Source organism: Lipophrys pholis (assembly GCF_963383615.2).
Source record: "Lipophrys pholis genome assembly, chromosome: 13".
In the NCBI taxonomy this organism is placed as follows: domain Eukaryota; kingdom Metazoa; phylum Chordata; class Actinopteri; order Blenniiformes; family Blenniidae; genus Lipophrys; species Lipophrys pholis.
The window spans coordinates 6,879,852-6,898,414 of record NC_137632.1 but is presented as its reverse complement, the minus strand read 5'-3'; the positions used below and the strand labels follow the sequence as shown (position 1 = coordinate 6,898,414).

General features: G+C 43.0%; 1 protein-coding gene across 1 annotated transcript in view; it reads right to left on the bottom strand.

The window, feature by feature from the left end:
• dachd (dachshund d) overlaps positions 1–18,563 on the bottom strand; it is a 95,191-nt gene that overhangs the window by 5,538 nt on the left and 71,090 nt on the right. The window contains exons 4-10 of the mRNA XM_080477818.1: positions 17,875–18,047; positions 17,617–17,752; positions 17,400–17,531; positions 4,792–4,937; positions 2,235–2,382; positions 1,443–1,601; positions 81–149 (exon numbers count right to left, since the gene is read on the bottom strand). Coding sequence (XP_080333944.1) covers positions 81–149; positions 1,443–1,601; positions 2,235–2,382; positions 4,792–4,937; positions 17,400–17,531; positions 17,617–17,752; positions 17,875–18,047 — 963 coding nt within the window. The remainder of the gene's footprint in view (positions 1–80; positions 150–1,442; positions 1,602–2,234; positions 2,383–4,791; positions 4,938–17,399; positions 17,532–17,616; positions 17,753–17,874; positions 18,048–18,563) is intronic.

Genomic DNA, 18,563 nt, shown 5'->3' with positions numbered 1-18,563 from the left:
GTGGGGTGGGTTAGGGGGGGAGCAAAAGTGAAAGCCAGAGAAAGAGAGAGAGATTTATTGTCTCATCTGAGCCCCTGTACCTTGTATTGTCCTTTCAGCATCTGTTCTTCCACTGCTGCGGTCACTCTCCATCTCAGGGGTCAGAGAGTCTGAGAGAAGAGAGGGATCACCACCGTTAAACATCCCTGACATCCACCTATCACAATGCCAGTTTCACAGCATCGTTCATTCAAAACAAGAGACTAAGCCTTCAAGCTATATCTCTGCCGCTTGTAACTGAATGGATACGTCTGTGTGTGTGTGTGTGTGTGTGTGAGAGTGTGTGAGTGTGTGTGTGAGTATGTGCGCTGGATGAATTGGATTTCTCCGTGTGATTACTGACAGGGATGAAAAGAAGGTGTTTAAATCCTTGATTTAACACTTCCAACAATGACCCTTTGTGGTAAGACCCACAATTCAATTCTTCACCTGTTAAAAAAAGGAGCTCCCCAAAAACAGGGCAACAAAATGCATTTTGATTTGAATTGCTGTAATAACTCTGTACTGTACACAACTGGCTGTACACCAATGTCCTCAACAAGGCAGATTAGGGAAAAATATCATGTATTAAAGTGTTTTGTTTGTACATCTCGACTCAGTGAGACGAGCGCAGTACGCATTACTTGGCTACACTCAGAGCGTCATGGCTTCGTTTCCTGCACTCTCTGCACAATAAAGACGGAATAATCACAGTGAATTGACACTAATACATTAATTGGCTCTTAATAATTTAGTAGATAGACGGAGCAATTTATTAGCTAACATTTTCGTGATGAATTAGTCATTTTTTAGCCATTTCTTAAGCATGCATGACAGTCACAGCTCCTCAACACGGCCACCTGAAGAAATAATACTTTACATTAATATGGTAGTTTGCACAATATGCAAAAATGTTTCTCACACTGGGAAGTTTAGACAAGCTCAGCAATCTATTAAAACGAGTCATTCAGTTTAATGGACTAATTGCACGGATAAGTTGTATTTGAAGCACTATTGTGCAAATGAATAATGTAAGTAGAAAGTTGCTTTACTTAGGTGGAGAATTAAACTTCACAGCAGGTGCAAAACAGCATTTATAGAAACAATAAATCCATTAAAACCGATCAATCAGTTAAAGTGGATCATCTATAAATGGCAGATTAAAGCAACTTAAAAAAAAAAAAAACATTCACAGCTTTTGCTAAACGACATTCCTGTAATTAAAACGGTTAATAACATCCAGGTGAAGATAGAGGTAATGCATTCAGGTTTTAATAAACTTATTGGTGACAGTATTTCCCTCCGGTAACGTTTACCTCTAAACATTCAGGAAGGAAACTGTTTGATCTCCTCGCCTCATTTGTTCCACTACATCCACACTAAATGCGGTAATGCAAACAGGTAGCGCAGTGCGAGTGTCTCACAGGGGACTTTCTGACCGTTGAGTGAACGCATGCTGTCAGAGGGCGAGGGCTGCTTCAGAGTCTGCTCCGCCTGCTCTCTCCTTTTGGATTCATACTCCAGCGCTTCCTGGAGTTTCCTCTTGGCTTTCTTCTCCTTCTTCAGACGCTTCTGAATGATTGCTGCAATGGGGGGGGGGGGGGGGGGGGGGGGGGGGGGGGGCAAGACCACAGTGACAAGAAATGAGCTGTAGGGCAAATTAGCGGCGCCTTATTTGATACCGCAATCTTATTATTGCCATATTCTAACGGGGAAAGATAATAGCCGCTTTCCAAATCAAGCAAAGAGGGAAATCAATTAAAATTAAATATTTCATAATATATAAAAGATCTCCCTTAAATATGAAAATATGAGCAAATACTGAGACTTAGCAAACTGCTAGAGGGAATTAAAGCAAAGTGAAAAATTTATTGGGATATTTTTCATGAATTTCTCTCATTAAACATAAACGCAGCGTCTGCTGCATTTTACATGAGACGGAGAGAACCATGAACTGGATGTGTGTATTCAGAATATTGTGAAAGAACGGGCATGACAAAGTTACAATTCTATTTATATCGGTGTCAATCAGCATTAAGAAACTGTGTTGGTACATCGAGGAGCTTTCACCATCGCCGGCTTGCAGAGTGTGAACACACTTGTGTGTCATGCACCTGCGTACATGCCCGACGTGCACACGCACAGAAACAGACACACACACACACACGCATGCCTGACGGGGGAGGAATCAATGCCAGGTTGTCATCAGGCAGTACCTCTGTTCTTCTGCTCCATGGCGAGCTGCTTCTCCAGAGTCTCCCGGAGCTCCCTCTCTCTGAACAGCTCCATCTTCAGCTCTGTCTTCTCCAGCTGCACCTGCTTCTCCTGAGCCCGCGCGTTGTCAATCGCCACTTTGAGCAGGCCCTGCAACACACACACACACACACACACACACACACACACACACACACACACACACACACACACACACACGCTTGTGAGTATATCCACATGAAGACACAGAGAAAAAGAGGGGGAGCAAAGAGAGGAAAGAGTGATGTGGGCTATTTAAGAACTTCACAATGAAGTGGCAGCAAACCACACTGAAAGTGTGTCACCGTCGGCGCGGTGCTTTGTACTGCCCACAGTCGTGAAGCAGAACGCAGAAGCCACAAGCCGACTGCTGCGACATGACTCCTTTCAGTCAGACTGCCATCTGCACCGGTTCCTTTTATCTCCAAAGGTGTCATTATCTTTTAGCGCGACCTCTTGGTCCATCGCTTCAGAGAGATCCAGTGGCGTCAGCACAGTTCCAGCTTTTGCGCCGATTATTTGTTTATTCCACATTATTATGACAGCCGATGCGAGAGAGCTGGGTAAATCGGACCCCTTTTGGCCAAAGCTGTGAAATACAAGTAGGGGCGTAACGGAGGGGACGCGACACCAAGCAGTGGAGGAACCTGGAAAAGTTACAGGTAACTCAGCTGCTCAGCAGAAAGGCTGAAAATCTGAATAAATACCGACGGCTTCTATTCTCTTCATATCCACCACCTCTAGTTTCGAGTTTCACAACTTATCTTCCAACCTCCATTTGACATTTTTATCTGGGTGTGGATAAATGTGCAGCATCGGTCTCTGTGGCGCACGTGAAGCTCCGCTCACACAGTCACACTGGCGCTCCGTGGGAATGAATAATATGAATGACAAGTATCTCATCATGTATCAATTACATTACCGCCATTTCCAAATATACTCCTGACAGCCCCGCGTTCCTGTACACTATTGTGGCTATTTTCATTCCAATTATTCCCCATCCACATGCAATTATAACAAATGCACTGGGCTATAGCTTACTAATTGTTGATTCTTCTAACCCCAATTTATTCTAAGTTGCTTTATCTTAATTTTCTGCTTGGCTTCATTTTGTTGATTTGTATATAAATATTCAATGCAAAGATCATTATCAAAGATGACTTAGAGGAGTGGTGGCGAGCCTGTGACGAGTTTACTTGTGGCTTTTTCTAATTGCCATGCAGAGCCAAAGGAGACGGGGACTCTTGATGCCAGTGGTACAAGTGCAATGAGAAGGGCAGCAGTGTACACACATCATTACACTCAGACAAAAGGCAAATACATTCATCTTTCTGACTGAGGGGGTTGGAGCTGAAGCCTAAATAGCACCCGGAGTAGATGGGCGTCGTTAAGGAGTGCAGATTTACTAAATAAGTACATCTCTGGTCCTTGAGTGGACGGCGACGAAAACAACAGAGCGATGAGGATGGTCCGCACTTTGTGCCGTTAATGTTAAAGAGACAACTTAACACAAACGGCGTAATGTAAATACTGAAAGGTAAGATCCTGCAGAAAGCGTGCTAAATTGGGATTATTTTGCAGGTGATTTAATAAGAATAACACCATGAGTGGAGTGACATCCGGAGGTGGTTTTGTTTGCTTTCCACAACATTTACACACACCAGTTGTTACAGTTGGACATGTTGGTGGAGGAATAAATCAGTTGAAAGAACATCTGTCACAGGGTCAAACAACACTGAACATAAGTCTACAAGCAAAAGCCACGGAGGGCCGGCTGAGGAAACGACTCCTCACAATAACAGCAGCGTCTTCGAAGCAACATAGGAGCAACAACGTCTCACTGGCAGGCGATTCCAGAGGCAGCACATCCTTGTTGGACATTAATCCATCAGCTTAAACCCCTCCCAGTATTTTGCACGATCTGGGAGAGACGACCGATATTCCATATTCACCAGAGAGAGAGTGTGTGTTATCTTTCTCACCTGTTAGAAGCGGCAGTCAGTGTGACCTGGAAATAGCTCAGCTTCCACAGTGTGTGCACTTAATATCCGTTTGCACCTGTTGCAAACCTAAAAATAATCATACGTAGTTTTTTCTTTACAAAGAAAAAACAAACAATCAACTTTGCTATCGATGCATGATCAGGAACCTCTAGTATACGTCATTGCACACTTTGTATCTTTCATTTGTGAATCTCGCCCTCCAAGTCCACCCGTCCAAGAGTTTCACTAGATGTGCACATCAATGGCAGCAGCTAAGGTTCAATCAGTCGCCCAAAGACTCTTCAACATAGACAGAGTGAGATGGGGGATCGAACCGACAATCTTTGGGATTGGCAGACAATCTGCTCGAGCAACAAAGCCACAGCCACCCTGCGGGTTTGCTTTTGAGAGTCACGTGTCAAAAACTGCATCTGACAGGCCTGTGGTTGAGTTTAGGTCACTATAACTCCTTGGTGAAGTTATTTTGATGGTACGTGGAACCAGATTCAGAAAGCACCATTCAGCGAGTGCAAAATACCTGAATGTTGGTGAGGAGAGTCTCTATCGATGACAGGCCGTCTGGGAAGAGGAATGGTGAGGGGAAACCAGGAGGCAGAGTCTGTCCAGCCAATGACAACCGCTCGTAGCTGTCTCTTGCTGTTGGGGTGCACATGGAGTTGTCCTCTGCAAAGACAGTTACAGTAAAAACGGATTACTAATTCATGACATGAAACATTATAAATAAGGTAAGTGGTGTATTAGAGTAGTTTTTGACCATGCTGACAAGCATTGACCCTGAGTCCAGGGCTGACCACTGGCAATTATTGGATCTGTATTGATCTCCAGTAGCCAGCCGGTGCTTTCCCCCGCCATCTCTCAAAAACATAGTGGACTGACGGGGTCCCTTGGAGATTCCTTCATATTGCTTCTTCCGCAAGGCCTTAGCATGGGGTTAAACAATATCAGCCCGGACATAAATCCAGCTTCCCCCCCATTTAAAAGATGTCATGTGGACTCCAAAATCAGAAGCAGGTCGGCAGTTCGACCCCAGAGGCCCGGGCTTCCTTTGTGTACGCACGCACGGGCGCCTGTCAAACCTGGGATGACATCATCCTCCATTCATCACCGGCAGAAGGGTAGGGCCCTGCCATCTGCTGTCCAGCCTCTCCAGCAGGCCTCAGAGGAGGAGCAGAGGAGCAGGAGCGGGAGGGAGTGGAAGCAGGAGGCGAACCAGCAGACATACATACAGCCTGGTCAAACTAAAACAGTATGTCAGACACCGCCGCTTGCAGCCCGATCAGATCTGACACATGTTTTTGTCTGATGAGCTCTTATGAGGCCAAGAATTTGTAAGTGCTACCATCTTGCATGGGGACCGTTTATTAAACACACTAAGTCTCCCAAAAAGAAAAAAAAAAAGGATCTCTGCAGGAAGTCTGCACCATCAGCTGTTTAATAGTTAATTTAATGTAAAGGGGGCGAAAGTTTTTATTTGTAATGTGGAACCCTGGCTGCGTTGTGCACAGCACCTCTCTGCTCTCATCCAGTATTCATATCTGTTTATGTGGCAGGCTGAATCTTGTACAAACAGTGAGCGGAGCTGAGCAGCCCTGCCTCTCCCTCCCATCAATATTCACCAACGCCAGCCAAGTGCTGGGAACAGCTGGTCTTACATTAATTAGTTTAAAGTATTTATTTCACCCATCCTCAGAGCAGATTGAGCAAAAACATTGGAGATTATTTCAAGCATCTGCAAATGCCCTGGAAACATCTCGGCGCCAAAAGTCGAGTGTTAGGATTCACAGTTTAGGTTTGTAATTTGGAGAACATTTTTTTTTTTTTTTTTTTCTTCTTCTCTCCGAGTGGGAAAGATGGTGAAATATGCACCGCTGGTCCGTGGAGAGAGTAAACAACCTTTCTCCTTTTTCAGATGGAGTTCACTCCTGTTGATTAATTAGAATGGATGGTTGCCTAATGGATTAAAATTTGTTTATAATTTGACTTCATAAAAATAATGAATTGCCTACTTTTAAGAAGCCACTCCGGTGGTAATTTATTTTGTTTGGTGCAGTCCTGTCTGCATTTTGAGGTGGGCGTCTGGGTGGAGATAGAAAATGTACTCTCCATATACAGTGGCACAACATGAAAGTCCCATTTTATCTCAATAAAATAACTAATCAAAGATCAAAAGCATTACAGTTGGCTCCTGCTCAGGTTGATATAGATGTATTGCATGCATTATATGCATGCATCACCCACCTCCAATAAAATCACCATAACAACTAGAGACGTTAGTAGACCTCGGGGAAAGGTCTGCTGTTGTAGCTTTGTAATTGATTTGTACTGTAGGCACTTTGTCCCTTATTTAGTGTTGGCATTAATCATAAATCATTGCTTTAACAAACTCCGGCTTCCCACTCAGCAGGCCTCCCCTCCAACACAATGTTGGATCACAGAGAATATTTGATGGCTTTGTTGCAGGGGAAACAACCTGTCATGCTCTGGGAAAAGCAAACAGCATGTTTTGTTCGACAGACTCCAACTACCGTACAGCACCTCTTGTCAGATAACATTTCCACCAGGAGCTATGCATAACTACCGGCATTTACCCCCCCCCCCCCCCAAAAAAAGAAAGAAAAAGAAAGAAAGAAAGAGGGAGCTAATAAGTGACTAATTTAATCAATATAATCAAAACCGGCTTAATGAAACTCAAATGTAAATTTCAGTGGGCCAAGATCTAGATCTGTGGTTTCCATGCTTCTAATGTTATTGCCCCCCACCCCCCTCCCCCTCCCCTTTTTTGCTCTGTGCCTGGCTGCAAATGCTGGCAAGTGTTTGCATGTTTATTTCTCACCATCGCTCCAGAATCATTGACTTCAACTTAATTACAGCGACAGGCGTTGGAGTGATGGGGGCCGGTGGAATGGAGTACTCTGTTTCCAGGTGATATTTCTACACTAGCAAAGCTGCCAACAGCAGCTGTGACAGCCTCTTGTGCTTCCCGTACGGTGAAGGTACAGTTAAGGCCCCCCCCGCCCCCCCCAACCTATGAAATACTGTGTGGAAAAACACTCGCAGGTCACCCCTGTCACAAATAACATTTCATGCACAACTGTTTCGGTGGATAATAGGAGCCACAAATAAAAATGGGACGCTGTAAATACAATGCATTCTGAATGAAATGCCATAATTTAAAACACGCCACCCCACCCTCCTCTCTCCGTCCTCCTCCTCCACCCTGCTCTCAATAGCTGCAGAGGGAGTCCTTGACAGTGTGCTAGCAATGATGAATCACCTATCCAGTTAATTTTCTCACTCCTCATGTGTTGTGCTGCTAAAACAGGGGCCCAGGAATTGACTTGACAAACTATGAATGTAAAAAATATCACTTGGAGGGATCTGGGCTTATCTCCAATTTACATGTTATTAGATTTGTGTTGCAAGCGGCACTTGGACCTAGCAAAGCTGAGGCAAAAAAGATGGGGCACATGATAACCAGAGATAAAACATGTCTAAAACCCACTTGAAAGCCTTTGAAATATTTGATGGAAAGTCACAGGGAGTGGAGAGAAGCGGCGGAAACTGGCCTGATTTAAAATGTGACAGACACACATTGCAATCTGTGGTAAATCTAGAAGAAACCTTGGGAAATTTAGCTGCAATCTCTGGATAAATAGCTGTAATTGACCTTGGGAGTTGAAAATGTGCCATATGTTTCTGGTTGCTGTGTTTGAAACTGGGTCCCTCAGGACATTTCAGCTGAGTACTCACACGAAGCCAGTGTGAGCTGGAGGAGAGGAAGATACGGAGAGACACACACAAAGAAAGGGAGCAAGAAAGAAGGATGCCAGGAAAGAGAGATAGATGGTTGGAGACAGAAGACGGCTGGACAGATAGGTGAGGCATAGTCTGAGGTAGAACGGCTGTGCGGAGAATGAAAGAATGACAGAGAGGGCGAGAGATAGGCGAGAGAGGGAAGGAGGAGAGGGAGAGAGCAGAGGTACATTTGGCCGGCCAGTCAGTGTGATATATTGACAGGTGAAGCCTTTGTCCTTGCAAACCTGTGTTCCTCCCAGCAGGAGAACTGAATGCTAAACCTGGAGGTTGTCAGCACGGGCAACACAAAGCAAGGCACCGCTTTTCACTGCACAATTACATTTGATTTGACCTGCCAGGGCTGCAGAGAAACCAGCCTCCTTCAAATGGAGTAGTTATGACCTCTCGGACAGCCATTAGCAGCTAACACAGCATTATTCCACCTGCACTTAAAGCAGCGGATTTGGAAAATCTTGTCAAGGGAAATATCTGTCTAGTGATGTATAAATGCAGTGATGCAGAGCTGAGCAAAAAAAAAAAAAAAAGAAAAAAGAAAAAGAAAAGTAGTTGCATGCAATTTGAGCACTTGAAAAAAACATGAGCCGAGCTGATCTTGCAAATGATGTCTGCACTCTGACACTGCTATCACGAGATAAAACTTTGCCCGGGGTATAGTTTTAAATAGGTAAACTTTTTCCCGAGACGTTTATAAGTCAACAAGTTAAGTCTCTCGTATAAAATAAGTTGGAGGTATTGTCTGACATTTCCAAAGAAACAGAAACCTGCAGGACCTAGAAGAAAGTGTGTGATGAGCCATACAAGACAAAATTCCTTTTGAGTGACTCTCACCTGCATATGCGGTGCACATGTGTGGGTAACGTACTGTACGCACAGGGAAGAAAGAGGAAAACAGAGGATGCTCAGATTTATGCAAACATAAAACCTTGAAACACACACACACACTCATTACACACATGCACGGCACACACGCTAATGTGCCCTCATCACATTTAAGCTAATTTCCTTTTCATCACGGAGAGAGGAAAATGAGTGTTTGCCCCATCCCTGCTGGGGGACAAAGTCAAGAGCCCCGGTCGGTTTGGGCTAGATTAACAGGTAACATTTGGCTCCCACTCTCTTATCACAGCATGAAAATCAAACCCCGTGTTTTCCTCTATCGCTCTCTCTTTCTCCCCTCCCTAATGTTCCCTTCACTTAGAGATGAAATCGCTTGCTGCACAAACCCATTTGGAGAGAGGAGAGAAGGTGAGTGGGATAATCAGGCTGGCCACTGGGCCGTGTTTCCTAAATGCTCTCCAAAACATTACTGTGCACAGGCATAAAATTAGCACCGGGACCTTAAAATGTTGACATTTAGCATGACTTTTTGGAGAGTGACACCCTCATATTTTCTTGTAGGATATCATTAAATTTCAACTGCCCTATGGCTGTGCCTTTCCATTAATAACCAATTCAGTGTGTCACTTCTCCCTCTCTCCCACTCTCTCTCCAGCCACCTTTTTAAAGTAATGAGTCCATTGCTTTGCCTTAATAAATTGAATCGTATTCTCAAGGCCATATGAAGATAGAGCCACAGATGGACAGGCTGCATGGAGGAAATAACCATAAATCCTTTACTGTCAGAGAGGCGGTCGGAAGTGACAAAAGAAGACAATCGCAAACCTCAATTGGGATCACACTGAGATTACAAAAGACACAGAGAAAGGTTGATTCATGCTGGTAAAACCGTCTTTTACTGGCTTGCATAGAAAATATCTTGTGTTGCTTGAACTGCTGATGCATGCTAATGATTTCATAAAAAAAAAGAAAAAAAAATCATGTACAAAAATTAGAGTGCTGATTGTTTGTAACTGTGGGCAGAGTCCATTATGGCTGATGTTACAGGAAAGAATTAATAACTACAAGTTGTACTGTTGCATAAATAGCATAGATTTCAATAATGTGGTGCGGCTAAAAACAATTACAGTCAATTTTATCGTTTGTTTAACTGTTAGCTCGGAAAAAAGAGGGAGAGGGAGAGGGAGAGAGAGAGAGAGAGAGAGAGAGAGAGAGAGAGAGAGAGAGAGAGAGAGAGAGAGAGAGAGAGAATTGGAAATAGAGAGAGCAAGAGGCAAGGGAGCAGAATCCGTGTTGACTTCCATTCAGGAGGAAGATATCTTGTCTTTTTATGCGGCCCATGTCATATTTATTGCATAAAGGTCAGAGTGTTCATTTGTTCAAAGTCAGCGTTTTCCCTCTCTCCTCTCCTCCATGTAATAAATGCAGGGGCTATGTCATTATCGGACCTCTGAGGATTACAGGCTTGGCTGACTGTGATGACTGCATAAAAGCATACAGGACTTTTGTTTCTGCCAGTGCACACCTTCAAATGAGCTCTTAAAGAGAACAGTAGTGCAGACAAAATGGCATTTTGTAGAGACTGTCACAGTTAAGAGTGGACGAAGCAGAAAGCAGCAACTTGGTTAAGGTGAGGAGATCACAGTGGCTAATCTCCGACCTTCGCAGGTTGGGGTTAAACCGGGAGTGTGAGGCACAATCTGGAGGTGGGAAAAGTAAACTAGTGGCTCCAAAAGAAAAAGAAAAAGAAAATGACAGTGAGACCGACTTGAATAGATTCCTGTAATTCACCTATTGACTACAAGCCCAAACTGCCAAGAAGATAATACTCGGGGAAGGACATTATTGTGGCGCACTTTGAAAGTGTTTAGATTGTCTTTGTATATTGACCCCCGTTGTCCAGGTCCATTTATTGACAGAAGAATCCCAGAGATTAAATTGGCCTCAGCTATTGATTGGGTATTTTGCCTGAATCATTCCCATTTCAGAAGGGGATCATTTGTACTGTATACCCCACTAATCTGTCTGACCCACTAATCATCAAGCCATTTATTTTCACACTCTTTGTTCAGTTGGTCTTTGTTTAGCATTTATTAATTCATTAGAGCAACTTCTCATGCAGCTTAACTTAAACGGTGACTGGGGAGTCCTGTTTCCGCCCGATAGCAATGTGCATCGCGGCAAAATATGCCACCGAATGTGCACCCAACATTACAATACACATGCCAATTACATATTGATAATTAAGCATTCAAACAAACAAACAGAGAGGAAATCCCCCATAATCACCAGGTTTTAATGGAACAAGCATTAACTTGGTGTGGTTGGCCAGATAGCCTGCTGCTAGATCAGAGCGTCTCCGGGTTCTGGCGGGGGGGGGGGGCATAGAGAGTCACATTGGTGTCATTGCCTGGCATTGCAATCCTACAGGGAGAAGTTCTGCCGTTGTGTCGCTGCTGAACGACTGTCGACGCTGGCTGGCGCTAATCCAGACTGGATAAACTGAGCTGCTTTTAAATGAAGATGAAAGAACAAAAGAGGAAATGGGAAATGTAAACTTTAAAAGGCCTGGCTTAGGAGCACTTGCTCCGCGGCCGCCTGCTGCAGGAGCTGGAGAACTGATGCAAATCCATTAGTAGTCCTGTTTTCACAGTTATAAAAATACTTACGGGGTTTTAATAGGAGCGACGTGTTAAACGTGTGGAAATCTGTTTTGATAACATTATTCATAACATTGGCTTTGCGCTGTGTGAATTAATAACACTTCATTTACAGACGGAAGAAAGCTGGCATGGTATTTCCAGTTAAAGAGATTAATTTTTAAAGACCTAATTGACAGGCTGGGGTTAGGCAGGATAAGCAACAGACTATAAGGCTGCAGCTGCAAAGTCAAGGTGACTGGGATACTCGGGGAAAAAAAAAAGAAAAAAAAAGGGGGCTTTCAAAAAGCAGAATAGAGAGCAGAGTAAGGAGGGAGTGAAGAGAATTAGTCCTCAAGCACTTTTCCCTCCGCCCCCTATTCTTCCTCTCTTTATTAGGAATGATTTACTTTCTCAGTGAAAGGATATAAAAGCTCAAGTATAGCGGCGTAATTATCACAGAGTGAAAATTTAAAGGTTTGACTCACAATGTCCTCAAGTCAGCGAGCAGACTGCCAGACGATAAGAGTGACTGTGTTCAACACTCGGCATCCAATCGGTTGTGTTTTATGGGCTTTGCCAAGGAAGAGCACACAAGCAGCACTCGGCTCTGCAAGTCTGTAAACATGATGGACTGTGGCAAACTACGAGGGCTGGTGTTTACCTTGGCAGAGCCTGGCCCTGGCATGTCGGCGGCATCACTTAATTACTGTTTACATGTAAATATTAAATTATACAAACAACCCCACAGAATGTCTCCAAAAATACAGAAATACATATTCAGGGTCAACCTTATCTGTCTGCAACAGTTGCCACAGCAAGGATATGAATTGTTTTGAATCACAAATTTGCTGCATTGTACATAATCTTCATAATTGTTTAATGCTGTTGTCCAAGGGCATTCAGGTAAATATGTTCCCACAATCTGCATAATAGCAGATGCTCCGATATGTAAAACGCACCTTGTGCTCTCAAAGAGAGGGAGCAGGGGGGGGGGTGGGAAAAGAAAAAAAAGAGAAAAGAAAAGAAAAGAAAAGAAAAGAAAAGAAGGGCCTTTGTTTAAAACTGTTTTTATCAGGACAGGAGCCCGTGATCATTAATGTCTCCAGTCAAGACCGATAGATTGCTTTGATTACAGACCTGTTTTCCTGACAGTCCAGAGCGGCACATATAGTAAAGCACTGGTGCCTACTGTGCATCTCTGGTATGGCTGAGTAAAGCACTTGTTCATTTGCAGTGAAGGGTAACATGAAACAGGCCTCAGCCTTCTGATGGACAGGGAGATTTCACCTTCGCCAGTGAATGATAATGCATTATTAAATTTGCCTCTCTGCTCACTAGATACACTTAGCTGACCACAGCATATTTATCTCCCCATCCGAGGCTCACGTCTTGGCAGGAGAAAGCATTCTGTCACTTTTGAGGCATTTCAAAGATTAAAAAGAACCTCTCTCTTTTCAACGTCCCTAAAAGCATCCCCCCTTTTTTCAGTGAAATGTGATTAGCAGGAGATGGTGTCACGCAATGGAACATTCATGAGGGGGAGAACAAATATCCAAATGAACTCCCATGTCCTCGAGGAATAGCCCCTCTCTGCACCATCAGCAATCTCTCTCACATGGGCTGGGGAAATTTGATTGATCCTCTATTGAATTATTTTTTTGCACTCTTTCATTTCAACAGGACGCACTGACAAGTTGTTTGATCATAAAGCATTATTGTCTGCCAAGTCACATTTCAGGGTTGTGATGGCTAATGATCTTGCCTCCTGACTTAGGGAAAGTCAGGTAGTCAGCATGTGTTTGAAGCTCGCAATGCCAAGGACACGAGTAGGAGGACTGAACAAAACACTCCGCATTAAAGTCAGGGAGATGAATGGAAGGAGCTTACACGGAACATATCGAACTTTTAATGATAGTGTTCGGAGATACCATCAACGTCAGTGAAATATTTACATCGCGAGAGAGAACTCCAAACTTTTCTGCCTGACCCAAAGTCCCCTAACTGGCTTTTTATCATTGCAAATGCTTATGCAAAGAAGGAACAGAACAAAGGCTACAAAGGCTTGAAGTCACTTTTTTTTTTTTTTTTTTTGTGGTCTTTTTCATCTTTTTTTTTTTTTAACTACGTCCTCTCCCTCGCTACATGAGCCCATCGGCGTCCACAGGTCCGTACGGTAATAGACTACGGTAGTGGTTCCTGCTCCACTCCAGTGGAAGTGTAAAGCGGAGCTGCAGAGGGAGCACGGTGCAGCGGGCCGAAGCATCCTGACAAAGAAAAAGGCGTGGCAAATCCGCTTTGTCCACTGTGGTCACACCGGAGCTCGGTGCATCAGCGATCGCTCAGCTGATAGCAGGTACGAAAGAATGCACCTCGAGGTGACATAATACACCGCAGGGCCTCCATTTGTGCTTGGGAGGACGTTATGAGTGCATCTCCTGTTGTGTCAACAAGAATATATAACATTTGCCGGGGAAGTGGCGATATCGCATTACCAATGATTCATCCGCTTTTAAAATATGGTTTACAGAATCAGTTTACATACTGTCGTTGGCTGTTCTGTCAGGCGTTTTTAGCTCCGTGTAAAAGAGATGTGACGTGTTCAACTGCACAGGGAGGGCTGGTGTGTGTGGTGCTGAGATCTGCTGGCAAAATGTTCCAACTGCCACATGGGTTTTTTTTTTGGGTTTTTTTTTTTTTTACAGAAAACTCTTGTACTTCCACATACATACTGTACATATGGCTTGTGTTTCAAACACCTTTTCCCCAAGGAAATAAAATGATATCCCGTGTTTGATGTCCAAAGTGAGTTTACAGCCAAAGGCTTCCGTACCTTTCAAATTTCCCCTTGTTTGTCAGCTACCTGCTGTTTCACGAGACAGAGGCTTGTCGGAAGCTATCGCCACAGACTTTCTGTTTGAAGCAATTCAATTAGTCACATGTGAGATAACACTTAGCTTTCTACTAGCCTTTTTTCCTCACACATCATCTAATCTCTCTTTCCTCTCAAGCAAAAATTTGGACAAAATATAATCGAGTTCAAACGACGGCGCCACCCAACCCCCCCCCCCCCCCCCCCCCCCCCCAAGAAAAAAAACCCCAACCATCTGGCTACTCTGCACTGGGTGACACAACTTTGGAAAGTGTCTTTTTTAAATGACAACAAACAGCCTTTGTCCTTCATCAGCAGAGATGACATGAAAAAGATGAGACATATTCGTGGGATATGAGCGATGAGACGTTCTGGTGGCTGTCTCTGAGGTGTCTGGCTATTTAAATAGTCTCCATACGAGCGGGGCCACCGCATCCTTCCCTCTGCACCCACTGTGCTCTCCTCCACGAGTGCATTGCGAGAGATTAATTTAATGCTCTGCCAGGATCATAAAGATCAAACAAGTGGAGAGATATCATTAAACCATTGGAATGTTATCTCATTTATCTAAACAAACTGATGCGATGAACAAGCCTAATTAAAAAGCTCACCATAAACAAAGCTTGGGATGGTGAGGCCTCTCCCCCTCTTTAACAATAGAACACATTCGTTTTATTAATCTAATGCGTCGTGTATCATATCATTACAGTTCAATATATCTATCATTAATTTTATTCCCTTCACTTAAAGCTTTTATTGGAATTACTTTGGTTATTAGTTGGTTCTAATGTATTGGTTACCTCTGTATCTGGCTGCTACAATCTCTCTTATCTCGCTGCATAAACCTGTGCATGTTATTCAAATTGCCTCATTTATTATGATAGCTTCCTCATGTAAATTGTGCTGACTGCTCGCCCTTGCACAGTCCTCATTAGACTAATGAAAACCTTCAAACGAAAAAACTAAACAACCTGCCAAATAAAGGTCTGGGGTTATTATGAAAATTACAACTGTGGGAGCCGGGAGAAGCTCTCTTCATTAATTCATGCTCAGCAAATTGGTAACTAATTTAGTTGCACTCCTCTGCATTAATGGGTTATTTTATAAAAATGTTTTCCACAGCCCGAGACCTCTGGTGCACACACTGGAGAGCTCAGAATCCTAATCAAGTCCAGTGACATATTAGGAATTGACAATCTCAAAGATAATACAGCGTGTGTTTGTGAGTAAATGTGCGCGGGTCAACTAGTTAGAACTGCCGCGGATTGCCGGGTCATTTGCTTTCTCCTCTAATATTGCCGAGAAATTAGAGCCATTTGTGTTGATTATCTGAATATGGAGGAGGCACTTCAGCTAAGAAGTAAGATTACCAGCAGCCAAAAAAAAAAAAACATACAGCAGATTTATGTGTGTGGATCCTTTTTTTTTTTCTCTTTTCTTTTTATATGTTTGCGTTACTCGTCGGCAAATGTGCACCACGCAGACACACTTCGGTGCACGCACATATTCATGCGCGCGCGTGCACAGTTCGACGGTTTGTGACCCATAAATTCAGCTCATGATCCTGCTAATTATTACTATTCGCTGCTTCACACCCTGTGAGTGAAGGTCTAACACTGATCTTCACGTCAGCCCAGCCAACAGGGAACATACAGCCCAATGATTTCCATAGTGGTTTTAATATCATTATCAGCTTCACCCCACCCTGCATCACCCAGCACAGCTCTGATAAAACCAACAGAGAATACTAAAATCTATTATTTGCTTCATTTTGTATTTAATCCACCATGCTCAGTAGATTTCTATCAGATTCTTTTTTTTTTTTCTTTCTTTGTCTTTTTTTTTTTTTTTTTTCCAACGTGCATAATGAAATTAGAATAAAAACAAAACACTAATTCACAGTGCGATTTGGATTAGACATTGGGAAATGATTTCTTCAGTTGTAGCAGTCGGTAGGATAAAGAATGCCTGCGCGCAATGTGGCCTGTTTCCTGTGTATGTATGAAAACATCAGCATTAATTAGGATATATATATATATATTTTTTTTTTAAGAAAAAAGAAATTATGTGACAACAGAAATGATTTTTCAATGGACATTTGCTGACAACTTACAGTTGCACTGGTAAATGTCCTTTCTGGTAATTAGGAAAACTCCAAGGGTGTCATTAGATGTCATTATAGCGTGTGCATATAAAGCTGAGCGTGCTGTGAAATATCCACAACAAGCAATCAACGTAACACAATGAGTCTGTAAAGAAAAATTAAAACACAGAGATAAATTAACCTCTTAAGGTGTTCGCATAACATCTTTGGTCTGAATGTTTATGGATTGTCTATTGTGCTTGTCTTGAGTTTGCCATGTAATTTATTGATTTAATAATAGAATAGAATGAGGAAAACAATAAAAGAAGAAAAACTGAAGGTATAACAAATGAAACGTGAAATGAACTGGAGGAATAAAAAAATAGTTGGATAAATTAAAATGTAAAGTCTAACATATCTAAAAATAGATGATATCTATGGATTGCAAATTTGAAACTGCAAAATTATGGAAATTGTTACTGACAATCATCTGATGTGATCATTCTTTTTTGATTACTCCTCAAAGATTAAAAAAAACACTTAAATAAATGTTTGTGGCACAATTGTTGAAAAAACAAATCCCATCATTACGACATAAGATATTTTAAGCCCTCCAGCAAACCTCCACTCCTCCTCATTGTGAAAACGTTAAGTTTGTATGTATTGTTGATAAATTCACCACTAACTTTGCCATCAGACTTAATCTCCAGGATTATAGTTGGTATTTTTATATCAGCTCCTTAGTATTTCTTTCACATAAACTAATGGTGATTTGTGGTGAGAATCCTGAAACCTCCTTGTTTGCACACAGTAATTCATGTGGATTAGATTTCACCTCAATTCCTCTTCTTTTTTTTAAACAATGAAACTTAACTCACCTTTGTCAGCATGCATCCTCTTTACTTCGTGGCTCATGTCGTGGGCCAGATCGCCCTCCTTGGGCCCGGGTCCGAGGTTCGGAGACAGGCCTAACAGGGCTGGGTTCATGGACAGACCGTTGTGATGTACCGCTGCCAAAAGTAGAAGGAAACCTCAGCGATGTGAAGAGGATACGCGTGTGTTTGGTTAATGGTGTTGTGGAATATAGAGACGTACGTATCCGATCTGAGGAGCTTTCCGTGTGTGCTGGGGAGCTGGACACACTGCTGCTGCGGTGGGACGAGGGGTGACTGCCCGGCCTCCTGTGGTCTTCTAAGGAGGGAGCAGGTGAGGGACTGTCCGGCACCCGTTCCTGCAACCCCAGTAGCCACAAAAACCACAAAACCAAGATAAATATCTAAAGCACACAGGAACCCTCACGCCACAGTAGAGCTGCACGGTTCAGACACCCGGGATTTCAGATTTAAAATTTACCTTTATAACAGAGGTGACCATTCTGGAGGGCAGGCTCTGGCCCTGTGCTGCGGCGGCCATGTTTGCAATGGTGCTGAGGTGGTTCATCTGGCTCATCGCCATGGTGACAGAGGCTGGGGGCAGGCTGACGGGGATCAGGGGGTGTGGCATCATCATGAATGGGAGTTCCAGGCCTGAGACACATGAAGAGGTCGTTGGTTACTCAATGATGCATATTATGAGTGAGATATTCACAAGGGAAACTTGCGAAGCTCCGGCTGAAAACTCAAAACCTGCTGCTGTTAATTCAGCAATCAGCAATTCCCACCACTGAGATCCCCTTTAAAATTGGTGTCCAATAACACTAAAGCTTTACACGGCCATCCATTAGGAAAAGAATGGAATAATTCAAATCACTGCTGGGGTATCTTTCCATGTTAACATAATACACATAAATGTTTTACAACATACGTTAATAATAGATACTACTGCAATAATAATAAAGAAAACGGGGATGATAACTATATACACAGTCATTCAAAGACCAAAGTTTACACTGCAATAAAGATGCATCAATTATTCTGTGATGAATAAAAAGGGCACATTATGGAAATTGTCTCAATATTTACATATAAAAAATATCTAAGTAAAAAAACAAAGGCAATCTTGAAAGCCATTACCCAAATGACTAGTTAAACGTGCTAATGACA